Source organism: Lepidochelys kempii, chromosome 11 (genome assembly GCF_965140265.1).
Source record: "Lepidochelys kempii isolate rLepKem1 chromosome 11, rLepKem1.hap2, whole genome shotgun sequence".
In the NCBI taxonomy this organism is placed as follows: domain Eukaryota; kingdom Metazoa; phylum Chordata; order Testudines; family Cheloniidae; genus Lepidochelys; species Lepidochelys kempii.
In genome coordinates, this window is record NC_133266.1 from 63,721,381 (window position 1) to 63,733,933 (window position 12,553).

Genomic DNA, 12,553 nt, shown 5'->3' on the forward strand with positions numbered 1-12,553 from the left:
TTTTGTACAGCTGTCCTTGGGCTGATGTTATGAAGGATGTTTCCCCTGTGCTCTGACTACTTATCAAATCATGTTATCCTAAATAGTGTTGGTTTTAACTGGGACTGTTTTCAGTGCTTCTTTGTAATGGTGGTTGTCTTAACAGAGCTCTGTTCTTTGCAGTCTGATTCACCAAGACACTTCAACTACCACACTGTCAACACGCCTTGTGTCTGTACAGGAGGATCCGGGGAAGTCTCCTGCTCGAAACAGGTAAATTACCACATGTGTGTGTATCTGTTGAAGATCTCTCTTCCTAATCACAATACCATGCATCATGAATATGAAACAAATGTGATTTGGTAAAATCTTCTCTTGATCAGTTCTGAACCTGTGTCCTGGTGTAATGAGGGGACCACTGTACTACTCAAGGTGCAATCTGTTGGTTGAGATGTGAGATTAAAATCCCATTCACTTGTGGTCACTGAAGAACCCAAATGTCTTTGCTTTCAGTAATTATACAATGCCAAATATATTTAAGTATTCTAATGTACAGCTAAACATGCTTCCTGCCCTGAGAAGCTTGCAGTCTACGTGTGACTAAACAAGCAAGACTAATAATAGGGTTGGGGAGGAAAAAGGACCAGGAATACAGTAAGACTGTACTGTTACTCTAGTTCGGTAGTGTGGCTGTTTTGATGGTACCATGAAAACTGGATTGGGTGTTCCATTGGAACACAATGAAAGGAAAGCATGGAAACAGGTTAGTGAGGGGCTGGGTGAGGAGACTGTGGTTATGTCCTAAAGGCCAAGATTGGGAAGAGGTGAGAGGAAATTGAAAGCTTTTGAGTGCAGGAGAAATGGTGTAAGTAGAAAGGTGGAAAAATGAACTCTAATGAGGGGAGGTTGAGAGGTAACAGAAGGAAGAATTGTGGTAACAAGGGCAAGAGATGCTGTACTGAATTGATTGGTTCACTTTTAACTTTGCCTGTGTCACTGGGCTGCTAAAACCAAGGCTATCCACTCAGGCTGCTTGGAGTAGCATCTGGGTGCATGCCTCCTTTATTCATTAGCATCTCTTGTAAGAGAAGCCATGTTAGCCCTGTTGTCCTGGCTGAATTCCAATTTGGGTCACTAACTTGTGCATTGAGTTCCCCTGGCAGATTCAACTGGAGAAATCTCTCCTGACCTCAACAGCTGTGTTCATTCTTTGTGTACTTTTGGAACTCTGTAGGCAAATTCTGTTCAGGCTGCTTTTGAGAGAACTGAGCTTAGACTATTCCTTGGATTTTAGTTGTTTACTTGTTTGAAGTGTTGGAGTGTGCACTAAAGCTGTAGGAATTTTTTTTCTTACGTCTGCTGCTGGCTGAACTGAATAGCCTTGTTCCTTTTCTCACTTCACTATTCCCACACCTGATCTTGTATAAAAGTAGTTAAACTTCCAGGGGCCAAAGTAGATTTTAATAAATGTAAAAACTTAAAAATCAGCTGCAGTTTTTTTCTGAAGCTTTTGTCTAAATGAGCTTTATGATGGGGAATCCCTTGCCAGAATGTAGTCATTTTTGATACCTTACATTTGTTTGGTGGTGCTACATAACTGGTTCCTACCCCAAAGAGCTTCCAGTTGTAACTGCCAAATCTAGGACACAAACACAAGGAGAGAACATGATGGCTAGGACAAAGATAATGAGGGTCTTAATACTGTTAAAGAAGTTTCAGAGCGTTGGTATTGTCCTCTAGAAAGATCACTGGGTGTCACCAATGTACTCCGTATTACACAAATGCGGAGCATGGTCTCTGTTAGCTCTTCAAGACTATCTAAGGAGACCTGGGCAGAACAAGTTAAGATAACGGAGGTGGACAGGGGAAAATGGAGGGCCTGCCTGGTTTACAAGGAGATTATGTGGCTGCTTTAGTAGCTCATATCTTGGTAGGTCAGTTCCTCCTCTTTTGTGCTCCACTGAAACTTCAAAACAAAGGAACAGTGGAGGGAAGTGGGGTTGAGGGACTAGATATAGGTGATAAAGAGGGGAGGAGGGTGACAAGCCTATAAATTAGTACCAACAATCAATGATGGATTGGCAAACAGAGAAGGAAGTCCAGAGTTAAAGCTCAATGCTGAATGACTGTAAAATCATCAAGAAGCTGCTAGGGCCATGAAGCTACTCTCCCTCTACTCCCAGTACCTGCTGGAGAAGGTGGGGCTTAGAGGGCTGTTCCCAGAAGGCTCAGACTGGCTGGCTCCTTATGTGCAGTAGGAGTGTCCTGAGCAATGCCTGACTGACCCAATTTGCAGCTGCAGCAGTTCAGTCTAACAGTTACTAATAACCTTTTTTGAATGGCTCTCTGACCTTCAAATCGGTCCTTAAATGTTCATTTAGGGAAATGCAGAGTGATGATGTAAAGCCACCCCTGTCTCTGAATCCTGAGAATTTTGCCAAAGTCAGCATCCCAGCCAATGAAACTCTCTTGGCATCTGTAGCTTTGGGTCATGCAACAGAGACTGTATGCTTTCTTTTGGCAGACTATGAATTCTGATAGTGCTTAACATTTAATGTGTTAAAAGGACTGTGTGGACATCTCCAGCTAAGCAAACAAACCTCCTCATCCCTTTAAGAAGGCTATTCTGTCACTGCTGCAGGAAGTAAAAGGATTAAAAATCCCAGATAAAGTTCAGCAAAACCTGTATTGGGATAGGTATTAGAGGGGACTCTCACTTACTGGATCTCATTAGAACTCCAGCGTATAGCAAACTAAGTGGAATAGTTATGGAATTAACTTTTAAAGTGTTGGGGAGGGCATGATGAGGGAGGCTTTTGGGACTGATCTTGGATGGCTGGTTAACTGCTTTATGTGCACTAAAAGCCCTGTGACGTTACAATTCAGAGATTTTAGGTTCAGTACTGAATAGATTTTACAGGCCACTTCTTATAATAGACGCTTAAATCTTTGAGGACAATGGTTCATTCAGTGGGTTTGATAGCAAAAAGCCACCAACAAACTGCTAGTGTCCGTCCCCCCCTCCGTCCCCCCCCCCCCCGGCCCGAAACACAGTGTAGTTTTTTCTGATTATGCCAACTTGATCTCAGTCTTACACAAAACCTATCCCTTTAATGGGAGGAATCAATGTGTAAGTGAACAGTAAAATATTTTTAAAGTGACTTAACAAAAAATGGTGTAACTGGGGAATACTGGAGTAAGGGCTATAAAACCACAATCAACTTGTTAGAGATACGATACAAAGATCTAGAAAAGCCATGTCTACACTCTTACCTTTTCAAAGGTATCCTAGTGAATGAGAGTTGACTGTCATGATATTTTTGAAAGCCTTGGCAAGAGTAACGGCTAAATGTCAGGCACTTAAAGGCCTGATTATTTTTTTTATTTCAGCTGTAACTTCCACTGAGTAGGTGTAACTTCTGCCGCTTCCATTGAGTAGGTGTGCAGCTGTATTCTGCCCAGAGCCAGGAAGGTTTCCAGGGTTGAAGTATCCTAAATGCTTAGTCTTAGTGGAATAGTTACGAAGAGCCAGTGCTCGCTCCCTGTGGCATTTGCTCGCTTATTTGCTTTGTTTAACGTTTTGCCATTTCTCACTCTGTTCTGATGGTAGCCCATTTTGAGGAGGGGTCTGTTCATTGCCCCTCCCTTTGACAGTTTTTTCTTTAGAGCCACTTCACATCAAAAATACCCATATTCTGCTCTCTCTCTTTCATACCATATCCCAGCCACCTCAATCAGGGATGAATCCAGACCCAAAAGCAGTGTACAGGCTTTGAGATCTCCTCTGAGGGTCTGAAGAGGCAATCTCACTTTTTTGTGACAGGTTTCAGAGTGGTAGCCGTGTTAGTCTGTATCAGCAAAAAGAACGAGGAGTATTTGTGGCACCTTAGAGACTAACAAATTTATTTGGACATAAGCTTTTGTGGGCTAAAACCCTCTTCATCGGATGCATGCAGTGCAAAATACAGTAGGAAGATATATATAATATGTACAGAGAACATGAAAAAAGGTTATTGCCATACCAACTCTTAATGAGACTAATCAATTAAGGTAGGCTTTATCAACAGGAGGAAAAAAACTTTTGTAGTGGTAATCAGGATGGCCCATTTCAAACAGTTGACAAGAAGGTGTGAGTAACAGTAGGGGAAAAATTAGCATGGGGAAATAGTTTTTAGTTTGTGTAATGACTCATCCACTCCCAGTCTTTATTCAAGCCTAATTTAATGGTGTCCAGTTCGCAAATTAATTCCAGTTCTGCTGTTTCTCGTTGGAGTCTGTTTTTTGAAGTTTTTTCTGTTGTTGAAGAATTGTGACTTTTAGGTCTGCAACTGAGTGTCCAGGGAGGTTGAAGTGTTCTCGGGCTGGTTTTTGAATATTATAATTCTTGACGTCTGATATGTGTCCATTTAGTCTTTTACGTAGAGACTGTCCGATTTGGCCAGTGTACATGGCAGAGGGACATTGCTGGCACATGATGGCGTATATCACATTGGTAGATGTGCAGGTGAATGAGCCCTTGATGACGTGGATGATGTGATTAGGTCCTACGATGGTGTCCCTTGAATAAATATGTGGACAGAGTTGGCAATGGGCTTTGTTGCAAGGATAGGTTCCTGGGTTAGTGTGTGTTGTGTGGTGCTGGTGAGTATTTGCTTCAGGTTGGGGGGCTGTCTGTAAGCAAGGACTGGCCTCTCTCCCAAGATCTGTGAGAGTGAGGGATCGTCCTTCAGGATAGGTTGTAGATCCTTGATGATGCGCTGGAGAGGTTTTAGTTGGGGGCTGAAGGTGAGGGTTAGTGGTGTTCTGTTATTTTCTTTGTTGGGCCTGTCCTGTAGTAGGTGACTTCTGGGTACTCTTCTGGCTCTGTCAATCTGTTTCTTCGCTTCAGTAGGTGGGTATTGTAGTTGTAAGAATGCTTGATAGAGATCTTGTAGGTGTTTGTCTTTGTCTGAGGGGTTGGAGCAAATGCGGGTGTATCTTAGAGCTTGGCTGTAGACAATGGATTGTGTGATGTGGTTTGGACGAAAGCTGGAGGCATGGAGGTAAGTATAGCAGTCAGTAGGTTTCTGGTATAGGGTGGTGTTTGTGACCATCGCTTACTAGTGCTGTAGTGTCCAGGAAGTGGATCTCTTGTGTGGACTGTTCCAGGCTGAGGTTGATGGTGGGATGGAAATTGTTGAAATCATGGTGGAATTCCTCAAGGGCTTCTTTTCCATGGGTCCAGATGATGAAAATGTCATCAATATAGCGCAAGTAGAGTAGGGGCGTTGCGGGATGAGAGCTGAGGAAGCGTTGTTGTAAGTCAGCCGTAAAAATGTTGGCATACTGTGGGGCCATGCGGGTACCCATAGCAGTGCCGCTGACTTGAAGGTATACGTTGTCCCCAAATGTGAAATAGTTACGGGTGAGGAGAAAGTCATGGAGTTCAGCCACCAGGTTTGCCGTGACATTATTGGGGATACTGTTCCTGATGGCTTGTAGTCCATCTTTGTGTGGAATGTTGGTGTAGAGGGCTTCTACATCTATAGTGGCCAGGATGGTGTTTTCAGGAAGATCATCAATGGATTGTAGTTTGCTCAGGAAGTCAGTGGTGTCTCGAAGGTAGCTGGGAGTGCTGGTAGCGTAGGGCCTGAGGAGAGAGTCTACATAGCCAGACAGTCCTGCTGTCAGGGTGCCAATGCCTGAGATGATGAGGCGTTCAGGATTTCCAGGTTTATGGATCTTGGGTAGCAGGTAGAATACCCCTGGTCAGGGTTCTAGGCATGTGTCTGTGTAGATTTGTTTTTTTGTGTGTTCTGCAGATCAAACTATTTTCTTCTAACAGTCGGAACTGATCAGAGTCTGGTATAAAGTCCTTGTGTAGATATGCTCCCTCTAACCCCTAGGTATTTATGACTTTGCTGAGAATCTCTCTAAACTTTCCAGAGTTCATTAGTTACTCAGTCATTTCCCTAAAAAGTTATTAAATAGGCTTTCAGACTACATAGTTAAAAATGGCATCAGGTCCCAAAAATGCCTGACACGTTAATTAAATGCATGCTCTCTCTGCAATGCACTGTGGCATTTTCAGTAGAATGACAGCGAATTAATAATCAACTGTGCTAGCTATGCTCTGTTTTGAGGGGTAATAAGGCTGCCTTTTGCACTTATCTCGTAATTGTCTCTTGCATTGAACAGGCAAATATAGCTAATTGCCTTAGCTGCTATTTGACTGCTAACTTGACTGAATTCCATTTCTAACTCATTGGGCATATGGATAACCATTCTAACCAGCTATTTGATATAGATTTTATTTGCCAGTCAAGATAAGTATATATTGCTGAAAATAGGAGGATCATACAAGAGACTATAAAGGATGTTCTTAGAGGACCCAAGTCTGCCACAGTTACGATGCCCACAAGTGATCCCATTGAAATCAATTGAACCACTCTATGTAGTGAAGCAAATAGGGTTTCGGAGGCATAGAGGTGAAAAGACTTGCTCAAGGTCACCCAACAGGCCAGTGGCAAAACTGGGTCTAGAACCCAGATCTCCTGAGTCCCAGTCCAGTGCACTATCCACTAGGCCACAATTCAGGTATATACAATCAGGCTTTGAATGTAATCGATGGTGACAAAGTTTTGATATGAATGTCCATTTAGTTAGCTGGTCATGTTTGTGTGGTTTTATACATACCTACATAAATAAAACAGTTATGCTTTCTACAGCTAGATGGCATAGTTAAACTAGTTCTTGTAAAACAATTGACTAGTACTAGAAAACATTTGATATGGGAAGTTGTTAAAACTGTATAACTTTTTCTGTACTGATCTAAATGATCGGTTCTTGAAATGCTGTTAACTCATGTGACTAGGAACATAACATCTGCGGTAGCTGAAGGCTATTAGCAATGACAGCCTTAGCTGTATGTCAGAGGTATGCTGTGACACATTGCTTATATTGGCCAGGAAAATGCTATTAATTGTCCTTTAAATGTCAATTGTTGAAGTACCAACGTGGCTTGTCTTGATCCTGACTCGCTCATTACCTAATTTGAGCCTATTAATGTAGACTTTTCTGCTTTCTTTCAAACACTTCAACAGGCCAGTACTACTGATTGAAAGACTGCTGCTTTTTTATTCTATTGCTGCTTTTTTTTGTAAAATATAACTTCAGTGTCCACATTCTTACAGTTTCATGTTCCATTAACTTCTGTAGTCTGCATTCCCTAGCTATCTAATAGTTCTAGAGTAAGGCCAAAAGGACTATCAGATCATCACTTCTGACCTCTGTCTCACAGGCCACCAGCAGCACCCGCACGCCAAACCCAACAACTGAAATTAGACCAAAGTATTACAGCCTTTAGGAGACTAGACTATTATGTGCCCCAGGCAGAGACTAGGAGGGACTGCGATACACCAATACCAAAGGCCCCTGAAATGGCAGGGAATTGATTTAAATGAGAGAATCCTGGTAAATGACCTGCACCCATGCTGCAGAGGAGTCACATGAACAAAAAGTCCTCCCCAGCCCCATATATGACAATCAGTTAGAGCCTGAGCACGTGAGCAAGAACCAGCCAGCCAAGCACCTGAGAGGAAGCTCAGTACCACCTCCCAGCACTGGCCCACCTTACCCAGTTCACGATCTCCAGCTGTGGTATCGCTGCTGTTTCAGGGGGAGACCAAGAAACCCCAGACTGCGCTGGGGTTGGGGAAGGGAGAGAATTCCTTCATGACCTCTGCAGGTGACCCGAAACGTGAGATTTTGAGGATATCGAACATGAACCAGATGGGACCCCTCTGCCCCACACTGTCAGCAGGAACTCTACGAGTCCCACTTATAAAGTGGTCTAGCTCTCTTAAAACTGTGCTTGTTTGCCCCCCACAACGTCTATTGGGAGGCTGTTCCAAACCCTCACTTCTCTGATGGTTGGAGACCTTCTGATTTCCAGCCTGAATTTGTTCGCTGTCAATTTGATTAACATGTCACTATCTGTCCTATAATTCATAGCTTATTCCTGAAAAAACTTAATGCACTAAAAGATTGTAACGCCTAAAAGAGGACAATTGCAGAAGTTGCACAATTCTTCCCCTCCTATAAAACAAACCAAAACCCTACCAGGAACCTGTTTAAAATCACTTTTTAAACTAGCTTAAGTTGGGTATTGTCCCCATAAAGAACTCTCATTTCAAAATGCATTACTGTGAGGTGGGTGGGGAAGAGACAATAAAATAAAATATACTCTGGGTCACTCTGAGGCGTCCCAAAGCTGTGGGATGTTGAAGAAGAGGATACATTTGCTTTTTGTCACTATATAATATATCACCATTTTGTGAAACTGTTGAATGCGTTATTCACTGGAGTGTGGGACTTGACCCAGTGTTTGGAAACAGTTGGGTCCAAGGTTGATTTTTTTTTTCCTCCCACCCCCGGCCCCCATCCTTATGGGGAGGAAAAAAAACCACTTGGCTCAAATAGTCCTCCTGATGTGAAGCTGTTCAATATGAACTATTTTGCCTGTTAACATCTTTTATAATATAGAGATTCCATGTAATCTCTTTCAGCACAATATCATTTTAATGTTCCCTGTATTGCAGCCATCTTAAAGTGTCATTCCCCCACCTCTCCCAAATTAAGTGCTGCTTTGGAAAGCTAGCGTATGCTAGCACATTGCTTAAAGATTCTTGAAGCATGTTGTAAGGTCACAGCCTGTTCTGATAAAGTTTTGTTTATGAGGGGTTTGCAGACTATAAGTATTGTTTCTCTTTCTCTCTCCAGATCGGCCAGCATTACTAACCTGTCACTGGATAGGTCTGGTTCACCCATGGTGCCTGCATACGAGACATCCGTCAGTCCACAGGCTAATCGCACGTATTTGAAAGCAGATACCAATGAGGATGAACGAAAAATTCTTCTGGTACAAACTAGATTTTTGTTGTCTTCCATTGTGATAGCAATGTGTTATGTGTGTCTGTCTTTCTAATGCTTTCTTTGTGGTACAGGTTGTGGCTCGTGTGTGTGTGGATTTTAAAATGATCCTTGAGTTTTTTTCCTTATGGGTTAGCAAGTTCTAACTGTAAATAGTTGTTTTAATGTAAAATAGTTATCTAGTCATTTGAATGAGTTAGAGACCACAGCTAATGTTAGAAGTTTTGAAATTTGACCTTCTCCCTATCTGCTTTGCTTGCGGAGTTAATGTAACTTTTCTCATAGGAAGTAGCACTAATGCATTTGTTCCAGGAAAAGCAATCAAAACCAGTAGCACAGCACTCTGGAGCAATCCTGTTGTAAAACATTCTGTTCTGTGTGTTGTGAGAAATACTATATAAAACTAAAAAAAACCCCAAATCCCAAACCCTTGTTTACATACTTAACGTTTATAAAATCAATTAGAATGGAGGGAGGGGGGAGATGTTTCATTTAAAACTGTCCAAACTGCATAACTAGTGTTGAATCTTTCTGGATGTCTGTTACCATTCAAAACCAATAAGGTCAAATCTTGTACTAGTACTGTCTCCCTGTGGATTGCATATGTAAGGGCAGAATTTGATGTTTGGTGGTGGCTCACCTTTTTATTGTAGAGCTTCCACATTGAAGCAAGCTTTATAATGAGACAATTTCTTCCTTTCAAGGAGAATGCTGTAGCAGATATGCTCTGCAGAAGGGATCTAGGAGTGTCAGGGAGAGTAGGGGGACAGCTTAGGATCTTATTCAGTCTGGGGGACAGAGACACTAACAGCTTAAACGTTACAAATACAGCTTGGGACAAAATAGTCAAAGCTGTTGTGTCTTCACTTAACTTTAGATCTGATTTTTAGAATTGTTGCTTTTATGCAATAATTTAGGATGTCATAATTGCTTCTTGTAATACAGGAACTGTCCTGAGTCCCTGTCAGGTCATGATACTCTTAAGTGGTGCATTGAATTGACTATACTGTGATAAAAAGTTAATGGCCTTTGCTTGCAAAGCGGGAGTTTGACAAGGTGCAGGAGCACTGGAATTCTGAATGAAATCCATGCACACTTCCATAATCTGCAAGCTAAAATCCTAGAGTTTAAAGTGTTGTGGTGTTCTGCCACTTGATTTCAGTCTAAAACACAAAGCAATATTAAGATGACTGAATTCTACTGAATCAAATTTTATATACTCCTGCCATGGCAGGAGTGACGTGCTTTGTAGCTGACCACCCCAAAACATGCAGTGCACTGGACAGGCTAGCATGGGATGCATGGAACTGGAGTCAACCAATCAGTGGGACCAGGTTCCTGTAAGTTGAAGCCAAGGGGGATAGAAATTTCTGGGGCAGATATAGTAAACCTGTGCACACAAAACTGGGTTAAAATTATAGGATTTTTTTTTCGGGGTGGGGATAGGGAAGATCCTAAGGAAACCAAACTTTCCTGGCAAACTTGTCATCTCAGCAAAAGGGTTAGATGAGAGGAATGCTGATCAGATTTGATAAATCACTCAATTACTTGAATTTTTAAAGGGGTGAGGAACTGGGTTTGCTTATGGTGTATGAAGAGGCATGTAGTAGAGTCCTGGCTGCTTTTTTTATTTTTATTTTTATTTGTGTGTGTGTGTGCATGTTTATATATAATATATATAAAATCAGGAATGTTGAATCTAGTCTTGCTCTGGGAGATATCAGTATGTCTTGTGAGCTTTTTTAGCCCTTTGTTTGAAGGTGTGTGTGTTTGTTAAACACACACAACCCTAAAAACTGTCCTAAACAGAGATTAATAATAAAAATAAAAACACTTGACGTCTAAATGAAAATCACTTCCCCTCTCAATCAGTTTGCTTGATAACTAATGTCATAATTCTGTTGGTTCTGTGTGTTTACATAGTCTTCCGGGGGGCGGGGGGGGGGGGGACCCTACACTTCTTTAGGCTAACTTTATGCATCATGTAGTAGCAACTAAAGAAACAATCCCAATTCTTTCCTCTCTTCCTCTTTGGGCTGTTTCAACACCTGCAGATCTTTTCCTGTGGTGCATGTCCTTTCAAATGACTGGAACATCTGTCCACAAGGATAAGAGCATTGTCTGGGTGTGCTGGTGGGGAAGAGTTGTTCTGGCCTGCAGAGACATAGCCATGACCAATATTAGGTAGGCTACAGCCATACTAGTGTCAGGCGGTTTTATGACAACATGATTCAAAGTTGTAGTGTAACTAACCAACACATCAGACCCTGTGATTCAGAGTTGTCTAGCACCAGAGATCTGTGGAGAGAACCTGAATCATGGGGTGGGTGGAAATCATGTTCATGGATGTCCTGGGCCCTTGGTTATGTTAACTGGAAAGTGAGGTCCTGGAGGTGTCTTACCATGCAGAAAACTAGCTTTGATTGCCCAGCTGTGGCTGCTCTTATGGAGGTGGAAGTACAGGTAAAGGAGTGTTTGCGTCAAAATGGATGGAGGCCTGAACCTTAAGGATTCAGAATGGGGTACAGAAGATTGGAAGTAGGGATTAGGTAGTGTGATTTGGCCTCTCAATTGGCAATAAGTGGAGATGGTGGAGAGGCATTCGTCCATAGAAATGGGATGGTAGAAGTTACTTGAACAAAATGGCAACATAGAAAGCATCATTCTCAAAGGGATCTCCTTAACTAGTTGACCAAAGAGAGCTCTGAAAGAGGCTTGAGTGCAGCATTCAGGTCAACAGCACAGAATGTTCAGAAGAGCATTTATTGCTTTACCTGAAGAAAGATTCAGTGTTCCTTGGTCTTCTACGTAGCCCCCAGTTCCAGGGGGCTGGAAGAGGGAGTTCAGCATGGTAGCTTTACTGCTAGGAAACTACTTGCCTGACTTACACAGTGAGCTTTTGCATTGTTTGACTGTATGTATAAAATATTACTGCAAAATTCTTCCCTTATTCTCAGTGTATAGGATCACTTGCTGTAAAATAAAGGACTTAAATAGCAGCTGATGTACGCTGCTTAATTTAGAAGCAAATACATAACGGCTTCGACTTTACTCTTATTATTGGAAGGCTGTTGCTCAGGAGCCAATGTGAAGGCTTGTGCTGATGTAGCTGTATCTAACTGCAAGGTCAGTCTTTCTAAAACCCTCCGTAACTGTCTCTCTCACACAGGACTCTGTCCAGTTAAAGGATTTGTGGAAGAAAATTTGCCATCACAATAGTGGGATGGAGTTTCAGGACCACCGCTATTGGCTGCGGACCCATCCCAACTGCATTGTGGGAAAGGAACTAGTCAACTGGCTCATCAGAAATGGACACATTACCACAAGGTATTCCTGATATTTAAAAATGCTTAAATTAAACCCATCTGCCATTGCACTCATCGTCTGTGTTGGTTGGCATGTGTGTAAATTTTTTCCCCCCCAGTGGTATATTCCCCCTTTTAAAGTGAGTGTGCATGTGTATCAGTGGATGGAGAGAGGAAATGAGACTCTGATCTCCTCCTCCTCCTCCTCCCTTCCTCTGAACAAGGGAAAGAATGTCTTTAGCTCATTTGCTAATTCTGACAGCACATAACTTAATGAAGGGGCAAGTCGAGTCGGAAACTAGGGCAGACGACTAGCACAAGGGAATGGAGTTACCCAGTGGGAAGGGAAAGGTAGCTGG

The 12,553-nt window shown here is 42.3% G+C and overlaps 1 protein-coding gene across 6 annotated transcripts in view; it reads left to right on the forward strand.

Moving 5' to 3' along the window:
• Positions 1–12,553, forward strand: part of PIKFYVE (phosphoinositide kinase, FYVE-type zinc finger containing) — a 103,021-nt gene that overhangs the window by 21,447 nt on the left and 69,021 nt on the right. For all 6 annotated transcript variants that reach the window (XM_073306653.1, XM_073306652.1, XM_073306655.1 and 3 more), the window contains 3 exons: positions 163–252; positions 8,740–8,878; positions 12,059–12,216. In XM_073306653.1, coding sequence (XP_073162754.1) covers positions 163–252; positions 8,740–8,878; positions 12,059–12,216 — 387 coding nt within the window. The remainder of the gene's footprint in view (positions 1–162; positions 253–8,739; positions 8,879–12,058; positions 12,217–12,553) is intronic.